Below are 9,869 nucleotides of genomic sequence, written 5' to 3' on the forward strand. Positions count from 1 at the left end.
ATGAAAGTGCATTCGACGATTCCGAAATTAGCGCGTTAGCGCCTTCAAAAATATCAATTTAGTTTCACTTCAAGCCATTAGGTGACAGGAACATAAGAAATGGGAGATGGCAGGCCTGTTTGCCTAATTTGCGTACCTTATTTAAATAAAAACGTGAAGTCGTTTTTAGTCAATTTTGACCATAAATTAAAGTAGTTGGAGTGAATCACAGTATCATTCCCTGCCTGTGAGTTAATTTTTTTGACTTCGTCTATTACCCTAGTAGAAAAAATTGTGTTCTTTTGGTGTTCTTTATATGTTCATTCAGTGTTCAAGTGTTCTTTTGATGTTCTTTTGGTGTTCTTTTATGTTCACCAATTTCTTGGTGTGTTCTTTTGATGTTCAATTTATGTTCTTTTTATGTTCATCTCAGTGAACACAAAATGAACATTTTTCTTTATGTTCATTTTGTGTTCCCTTTGAGTTCATTTTATGTTCACCATGGTGAACACAATATGAACATTTTTTTATGCGTTCATTTTATGTTCACTTTGTGTTCATTTTATGTTCACCATGGTGAACACAAATTGAACATTTTTTTATATGTTCATTTTATGTTCACAATGTTGAACACAAAATGAAAATTTTTCTTTATGTTCATTTTGTGTTCATTTTATGTTCACCATGGTGAACACAATATGAACATTTTTTTATGTGTTCATTTTATGTTCACTTTGTGTTCATTTTATGTTCACCATGGTGAACACAAATTGAACATTTTTTTATATGTTCATTTTATGTTCACTATGTTGAACACAAAATGAACATTTTTCTTTGTTGTTCTTTAAAATAAACCAGTATAAAAATTCTCATTCCTTGGAGGTGATTGTGGATAACTGCAGTTCATGTGTCATGACAAGTAGTTTTACATAAAACAAGTAATACAGATGATTTTGGAGACTTTGTCTACCAAAAATGAGTTTGAATTTCGCCATCTTGAAATCCACAAAACTGTATTTTTTAGCAGTTTTCCATAATATTTCTAGAAATTTAAAATAATGAATTTCCGGGAAAATTATCCCAAAATGAAGGCATATCATCAAAAAATGGACATTGAACGATCCGAGAATGCAATCAAGGAACACCTGAAAACACTCTCAATATGTACTTTATTGCATACTAAACAGGGATAAGGCCTGAGCATTTGGCTTCTACTATTAAGTTCGTTTCTAATAAAAAAAGCTGGAAATAAAATGATTTGAAACTTATCCAAACACTGACATCTGATTCGCAAAGATGTGAAAGTGTTCATGGTAATGATGGGACTTCCGTGAAAGCTTTTTCTTTGTTGCTCAACAAAATGTTCTTTTTATGTTCATTTTGTGTTCTTTTGATGTTCAAAAAAGTGTTCATTTTGTGTTCAAATTATGTTCTTTTTATGTTCACAGACGAGTGTTCATTTTGTGTTCTTTTTATGTTCTTTCTGTCACAAAACACATAAAAAGAACATAAAGTGAACATTCGGTGAACATAGAAGGAACACAATTTGAACATTAAATGAACATAAAAAGAACACTGAATGAACACACTTTTTTCTACTAGGGTATGCTTTGACTACTATCAATACCCGTATTATTGACATATTGGAGATAACTATTCCTCTCTTGTGGAAAATTAACCACACAGAAACTTGTCAGAGGTACCAAATTATTCAAGTTTCGAGCAATGCTAATACCTTTAGAGGAATATAATTTAGGAAAATCTCGGATGTTCCGATGATGTAGAATAACATTCGAAAGTGCCGTTTATTAATATGTTCTTATCGTAATAGACTAGAAATTATGTTCCTTTTGGCAACCAACTCCGATGAATTATTTTCCATCGGTTCTTCTGCCCTTTTACATTATATTTTCCCTATTTTCACTTCGTCCTGCTTAGTGTGGGTTTGAAGTAGTGCGGTAGTGCTGTGGAAATAAGCATTTGACGGGTGCTGCTACCTGTGAGCGCGAAACAAACTACTTGAAATCGCGTAAGGGTTGCTGGCGCTACCTTTCGGGGAAAGGTCTGTCTGCTTCTTTCCGGAAACTTCGGGAAGAGATTTTCAGTACTGGGTTTCTGATTGGCCATCAGTATACGAATATGTTTCGACGTAGCTGATTGGCGAGCGACTCGGAAAATTGTAGAATGTTCTGGCTGGTGCAGGTGCTCGGACGAGAATCTATAAAAGCAAGTGCATCATCCTTGAAGACATGTCATTCTCGTTTCGTGATAAAGGAAGGTTGAGTGATCGATTGCGCGGTAAAACCTGCGACGAAATAATCAAGGAATTACGGGATCATCTTCATCAAGATAGAGGAATGTCTTTTGATTCATCGCCGTCCTGGGGAGGGTTTTCCTCAAGCCCGGCATTCGCTCGGGTAAGTTACTTGTTTATTTTTTTTACAAAACATAAGTTTTCAGTTTTCACGGAAGGTCTATTGTATACCTTTGGTGTTAGTATTTCTGTATGTCTAATGTCATCGTGTGTTTCAACACTTCCTTGTGTCAAAATGCGTTGCACTCATTGTGCAATTTATCGTAAGTCCAGTCCTCCTCTTTGTGCAAGGAATACTTCGAACCCTTTATGGTATTTGGTATTAATTCTTAGTATACTATAATAGCGCATCCTGGTTGTTGATGAATGAATGGTTTATATCTTTTTTTTGCAGAATAACGTTAAAGTTGTGTTCGTGTGAGGAAATGCTATCTAGCTCTAGGTAACCGCTACTTGAAGTGGTGCAATACATTTTCGTACAACTTAAGATTGCTTAAAAGTTTTGTAAGTTATAAATGCAAGTACTGCGAGTGTAGTGTCGGATGATTAGCGATGAAATTATCGTAATCTCTTGCCTGATAGGTTTTCGTCTTTGGGTCAATGCTTGTCCTGAATGTCAATCGTTCAACAGAAGTGAAAGGTAATCCAAAGTTAAGTAATTGGATTATTCAGTGTGTAGAGCGCGAGAAATGCATTCATGGTCGTTGAAATGATTGAATGAATGGAAATGATGCATCATGGGGTAGGAGTAACAGGGGCGGTTCTTGATCTATGACCTTTTTTCGTATGGCAAACGACATGTGGGCCTGTTTGTCATTCGTTCTAAAATAACGTGTGGACTCCATGCCCAATTTCGTACTTTGTAGTGAACTTAATACTCTCCGCAGCATAAAGCATAGGTTGTCGTGTAACCGCGATATTGTAGGTGCTCATCAGTGCAGTACTACGCACCGAATAAGTAGTGTTCATTTTGCTAATTGTTGAAATACTATATTTTCTACCTCATGAATTGTTAACGTAATGCCCCTTGAAATTATCCTTTGGTTGCTAGGAATTGACGAGAAATTTTAATCATAGGCGTAAAATTAGGTGTTTTCGGCAGTGACTCTGTCGCTATTTTTTATTATTTTCAATTGAGTTCTGTAAGTGGGAGCATTATACATCATCATGTCAGGGCTCGTACGGTATGTGTTTAAGAAATCCGGATGGTGTCTAATTCACTGAGTTTCGTATTTGATAGATTGATATTTGATGTATCACAAATGTGTGTGAATTCTTACTGCACCAGTTCAGAGGAATGATTATAGTAGAGTTGACCATAGTTATCTCTCTGACAGAAAAAGGGGAGGGAGATTTCTGTAGAACCGTGGGGGTTGTTTATGTTTCTCGGCCAGTCGGAGTCTACGGGCTTCACCTACTGTTGTCTTGATCCTTTTCTCTGTGGTAGCGTTCTGTTAATTATCTGAAGATGTGTATTATCATTTCTGGCCTGGTAACCGTGTTACTTCTTCTCAATCAAGCCTCCCAGCTGTCATGATGCAACTTCGGTTGTCAAGATTAAGTCAATATACTACAGGGAAATAGTATGCATCCTGTAGATTTTTGAGTCATTCGTATTTAAAACCTGTGATAGTCTATTTATACTTTTGTGAACTATATAGTTCTCCCATTACATTGGCAATAACTGTTTAAATGTCCCAATGGTGAGCTAGGTGAACTGTTAAGTTTGGTGAGGGAATCCTGTTCCTTCCAGTAGTGATAATTTTCCTTTTTCATATTGTTCTTGCAGTCTTTCTTTTAGAATTTTTAAAGATCATCATTCAGTTTCTGTCATGCTTTATACAGTATCAATGGGATAAAAGGCCTTCATTGGATTATTCTCTGCAGAAACAGTGAACTGGTGCTATGTGTCTTTGGATGCTAGCAACTTGGAAAAACCACCGCCGTGGGGGGTGGGGCAGTACACTAAAGTCGAAAAACATGTCTAATAGAAGAAAGAAGGGGTTAACGTACTATCCTAAGAGTTGAATTCTGGCAATAACCATGGTTGACTTGTAGATATCTACGTTAAAATATGATCTCTCTAAGTCAAAAAATGTCATTTTTTTGTCTTATCTGTTGAGGAAAATTTTTTGGCAAAAGACATTAACTGATTCCTAAGCTTAAAAAACAGGTTAACATTGCAATTAAGTGCTATGAGGCACAGATTGTGTGGAAGGGAGTACACATTCGAAGAGATATATGTAGTAAAGGACGATGATGGCTACAGCCTAGATTCAATGACAGAAACTACTGTTTCACAATTTTGTATCCCACTGGATTGATGGCATGGTGCAGTTTTGGTGTATTTAAACAAAACAATATGGGTGTGTAATTCATTTGTCAATCCTATACACAGGTTGTTATTGGGTTGTGGTTTAAATTAGAGTTTTAGCTAATTATGTCATTTTCTTTCTCAGTGTGTTATAGTAGGTAGTATTCGTGACACTGATATGTGCAAGTGTTACAGGTGAACTATTTTTTATTTCCTGTATTAATTTTCTTTTGCCTGATAATTTGACGAAATACAATCACATATCAGTGACCATAATGACCATATGTATTAGTATATATCCACTTAACAACCATGATGTATGTTGGCATTTAAATCTTATAGTGGTAGTTATGCACATTTCATCTGTAAGATTGCCTTCTAGGATGCTCTCTGAGGTGATATCTTGTGATGCATGCTTTCCATGCTGTGATGGACTCCTTGAAGATCTTTTATCCTATTTATACTGCAGGAAATGTGCTTAAAATTCCAAAGATAGGAGAAAAGTACTTGATTCAAAATGCTTTCCCGAAATATAGAGTAATTTCTAAATTGACTAGCCAGAAATAGTACAGTAAAGAAATCCTCTTATCATCTACGCTTTTGTCTGTAATGTATGAGAATAAAATTATCCTAATATTTTTTTAGTGCAAAATTATGGCAATTGACACATGCATTGAGGTTGTCCTGCTTCCTACAAAGATAGTGTCAGAGTACTCCCCTTAAAATGATCTTATTAAAGAACTGGAAGTTAGCTGGCATTTTGATGCTTTGTCACCCCTCTACATCAAGATTGGTGGTACTTTTTCTAATTACTCGGTCACCCTGACCTTAAGAAAAAGAGAATTCTGTTGTTGTAAAGTTGATTCTATGCAAAAACTGGTTTAAGATAGGAGGATATTTGGAGAAAAACAACCCTCAGTAGTGATACCTCTCCTTTGTCATATAGGTATTTCTGTGTACTGATGGACGGAATCAGTTGGACAGTACAGCATTAAGGTTGCAGCAATTGTATCCTATCATTACTTTGTTTTTTTATCAGGTAGAGGTGGAGTTTTTTTATGGCACCCTTCTTGAGATTTGGTTGCAGCTGCCTTAGTTAATTGCGATGTAACTGGATTGGTAGTTCTTGACGTGAGTGGACAGTTCACAAAATCGTTGCTGCATAGTGATTGGAATCATTCAACATGTTGTTGCTTGAAAAGATTATTTGCATATGAGAGGTTTTCCATATAGTTTATTGCAGTGGGTGAAATATGATTTCGAAAGATATCTATGAAAATATGCAATTTTTTTGCTTGTTAATTTTTTTTCAACTCGTAATTTGCTTCGTTTTCTCATTGATAACCAGGATGCTTGAACACCCGGCCATTGGCCCTTAGCATCGTGGCGTCATACTTTAATTTCATCATCGCTTGGGTATTATTATTGCTCGGTGGAAGGAAAATAGATAAATTAGTTTTAATCCAAGATCAGTTCATCTTTTCTCAAAGAGAATCTTCGCATAGTTATTTACATAGCACTCTTTGAAATACTGTAAATCCCTGCCATTCTCATTCATTTGCTCTACATTTTTGTCCCTAAGGAGTTATTTTAAGATGAAATTAATGATTGAGAAACTCTTACAAAATACATCTTCTCACCCAGTGTAATTGTAAATTCATGAGTAGTGCTGGTATTTAATAAGCTGTTGACTTTCATGTGAGGATATTTTTTTTGTTGGTAATACATGTAGTGACCATTTCTTTGTGACATGGGTGAAGATGTCTCACAAGATGTAATTATACAGAATATAATTCTTTATTTCTGAGTTGATTTTTTTTAGTCATGCAATTAGCTCTAAGTTGTGTGATTTTGAATATGTCCTTAACTTGTTTCTGCAGGCTGGTTTTCCCTTCATGGACCAAGATATGATGTCAGGTCCTGACATGAGAGCACACTTTGCAGACTTGGCCAATAGGCATCCTGAGTTTGCTGAACACCTGCGCCCTTCAACATGGAATACTGCTCCAGAAACAGACCCTCATTTCTTTCATTCCACTGCCTCTGGTCCAAGCTCATACAGGCAGCGGCATTCATCAGGAGGTAGTGGCTCAGGGTCCTATGGTGAAGGTGAAGCCATTCCCATACCAGTCATCCATGAAGATAGTGGTGGTGGTGAACCAAATTCTTCTCGCAGCAGAACTCGTAAGATCCCTCAATACGGCTTGAGGAACACTGTAGATCTTGGAGAATCTCAAAAATCTGCAGCAGCAAATGACAGTGAAGGGGATTCTCGCAGCCAGAGGTCATGGTCAGCACCACCTGACAACCGAACCCAGGCTGAAGCTCCACAGCCAAAGCGCTTTGTGACTAAAGTTGATGTGAACAACAGTCCTGCAAATCCTACCAGTGGAAGTGAAAGTGATGCACCTGTCGGGCCTGCATCTAATACCAGCAGTCCCGGGGGTAAACCACCACCATTTCCAAAACCACCTGGAGCCCCTCAAGCCCCTCAGTCCACTTCTAAATCTGGAAATGTGAGACATATTCCAATATTTGTTGAGGGCAGAGATGAACCTATTCTTCCCAAGACTCAGGAGAGACAGTCTTTTTCATCGTCTCACACAGCCTCGGGATTTGGGCAGCCAAATTCTTCCTTCAGCTATGCATCAGCAACACCTGGCAGCCATGCTTCTGCCTTTGCATCCAGCCAATCCCCTGCAGCATCAACTCGTAGTCAAAGCAGTGCTCCTCATCCTCAAGCCAGTGGGCCCTTCCCACGACCAACTGGCCCATTTTCGCATCCCAGTGCACCGTTCTCGCATCCCAATGCACCATTCTCGCATCCCAGTGCACCTCACCCTCAGGCAAGAACCCCTCACCCTCAGCAGAGTGCTCCTCAAAAGCCAAAGAATGAAAACCTCCCACCCCAGCCTCCACCACAGCCTCCTAAACCAACCCTTCCCAAAGACCCAATTGCCAGAGTTAAGGCCATTCAGGAAGAGGTAAATGAATTAAAGAAGAAAGTAGAGCGTTTCTCTGGGTCTAGGAGTGACAAAGAGTACATCTACTTGGATGAAATGCTGACCAGGAATCTCCTTAAACTGGATGATATTGAAACAGAAGGGAAGGACAGCATAAGACAGGCTCGTAAAGAAGCAATACGGTCGATTGAGAAATGTATTAGTGTTTTGGAGTCAAAAGCCCCTTTGCCTCAGGAAACAAAGGGAGGGGAAACGGGAACAACTCAGGTGACTGATGTGATGATGGAAGACTCGAGTGGTGCAGAAGCTCCAGTGGAGCCTCCTGATAATGGTTTTGTTCCAAATGGTGAGGCTAATGATTCCTCTTTAGAACCTATGGAAATTCAGCAGAAGTTAGGAGATCAGCAATCGAATAATGCAATGGCCAATGTCCCAGAGATGAAAATCGATGAGTCATCCCAAGCTGAAACACCTATGGAAGTCATACCAGATGCCAATAATGAAAAGGTTATACATACTACCTCAGAACCTGCGAGCAAACCTGTAGACTCGGCACAAAATGCCGAATTGATGGAAGTTGTAGCTGAGAGTGCAAATGTAAATGGCTCACAAGATGCTACCTCCCAGGAGCATGAACTTTCCAAAACAGAAGTGCAGGTTAGTGGTGGAGAAGGCAGTGATACGGTACCTGGTGAGACTGTTAGCTCTGAGGGTGTGAATAATAGCTGTGATGCAAGTTCTAACAATGCAAACAATGATGTAAATGTGAGCAGTGATGCTGCTACTGCCGAGACTGGGGTAAACATTGATGTGGGAGCTAACAAAATGACTGAGCAGGGAAAGGCAGCGAGCAATGAGATGGAGGCAGTGGCCGAAAGTGCAGTTAAAGATGGTGATTCCAAAGAGGCACCTAGCATTAAAAGTGAAAGTGTTGAGGAATCCAAAGATAGTACAACTGTGGCTAGTGAGGAAATGAAAGTGGTAGGAGAGGCTAGTGTGATTGATGCTCCTCCTGTTGATACTGCTTGCAAAGAGGGTTCATCATAGGAGACTGATTCAGTATTAATTTGACGAAGTCATGTTATTACAAATTCTGTGTACTTTTCCTCTTAGAGAGGATTCCTATTTAAATCATATTTGTCTAAAGTAGATGAGGTTGAGAATGTTTATTTATGAGGTGATGACTGTATATTTAAAGATTGCCTTATCACTTGTCCAGGTCAACTATATTTATGTCGTTTTATGTGTGTTTAATTGTTCAATTTGCTTTGTGATGCAAAAGTGTTTATCTAAGTCATTTTTTATTATCTTTGTTAATTTATAAATGGTCAAGTTTGATTCACTTTTTTATACTGACTTGTGTACATATTAAAAATGCAAAATGTACATATGATGTGATCAAACAGCAAATGTTCCTTTCAAGCTAAATAAATATAATCTGGCTTGTATATTTTGGAGTGTATTATTGTTATTATTCCATCCTTTCAACTAAGACCTCGTAAAAATACTTGTTGCTTTTATCAAGGGTTGAAGAGAGACTGTTTTTTTCCCATTGTGTAATCCTCTTGCTAGTATTATTTAGGAAGTACGGTTTGGCTTTGTATACTGGACTTTAATATGACAGTTGATTGAGGTTTCCTTGTTGATGTATTGACTCCAAAGGATTCATCGACGGTTTTGCATTCCATTCGTGCCCATCAATTTTCTCAGTGACTTAATTTTGTCTTTAAATCTCTGCTCTTTGAGCGATGGTCGCGGTCAGAGTCATGTGCGCGACGAACCCTGAATGCTCTTATGAAAGACGTGCTGTAGTCGGAGAATGACGGAGGGAATCTTGGCACTAATCCAGCTGGTTGGGGTCGAAAACATCTTTCCCAACACCCTTGTGGAGTTATTTTAAAAAGGCCGCTCTCCGAAGTTGCTCTTTCCAATTCTGCTGCCGACCGTGTAAATAAAAGTCAATGCCATCAATTTTTCGTCGCGGTGTGGACACTTAGGTGTAATTGATATGGTTCGATAAGCTTTATAGCGCTTAGTTATGCAGTATGTCGTAAGACATGGTAGGATCGTTTATCTGGCCTTCGCCGTTTCCTTCATGTGATTGAGTGGAGGAATTGAGCCTTTCTCAAGAATTAGGTTAAAATCTAATTGTCAGAAGAGGACTTTGTAGTTAGTGGTTGTGGTAAAGGGTGCGGACGGCAATTTCGGTTTGGTTTGCAACTAATTAAATGCGTAATATACCAGGTAACAATCTGATGAATCTATAATTTTAAGACGATCGTGGCCACATCTCGTAATT

At 38.3% G+C, this 9,869-nt stretch overlaps 1 protein-coding gene across 1 annotated transcript; it reads left to right on the forward strand.

The window, feature by feature from the left end:
- The first annotated feature begins 2,154 nt into the window (after positions 1-2,154).
- On the forward strand, positions 2,155-9,018 carry LOC124171221 (BAG domain-containing protein Samui). The gene is made up of 2 exons (XM_046550367.1): positions 2,155-2,396; positions 6,488-9,018. Exons 1-2 carry the CDS (start codon positions 2,229-2,231, stop codon positions 8,615-8,617), a joined length of 2,298 nt encoding a protein of 765 aa, XP_046406323.1. The 5' UTR covers positions 2,155-2,228; the 3' UTR covers positions 8,618-9,018.
- The last annotated feature ends 851 nt before the right edge of the window (positions 9,019-9,869 follow it).

This window comes from Ischnura elegans, chromosome 1 (assembly GCF_921293095.1).
Source record: "Ischnura elegans chromosome 1, ioIscEleg1.1, whole genome shotgun sequence".
NCBI classification, from domain to species: Eukaryota; Metazoa; Arthropoda; class Insecta; order Odonata; family Coenagrionidae; genus Ischnura; species Ischnura elegans.

Bases quoted from the DNA above. Each gene is read 5' to 3' on its own strand.
- LOC124171221 (XM_046550367.1), top strand. From the start codon at position 2,229: ATGTCATTCTCGTTTCGTGATAAAGGAAGGTTGAGTGATCGATTGCGC. The intron at 2,397-6,487 runs GTAAGTTACTTG...TTGTTTCTGCAG, and splicing joins CAAGCCCGGCATTCGCTCGG to GCTGGTTTTCCCTTCATGGA.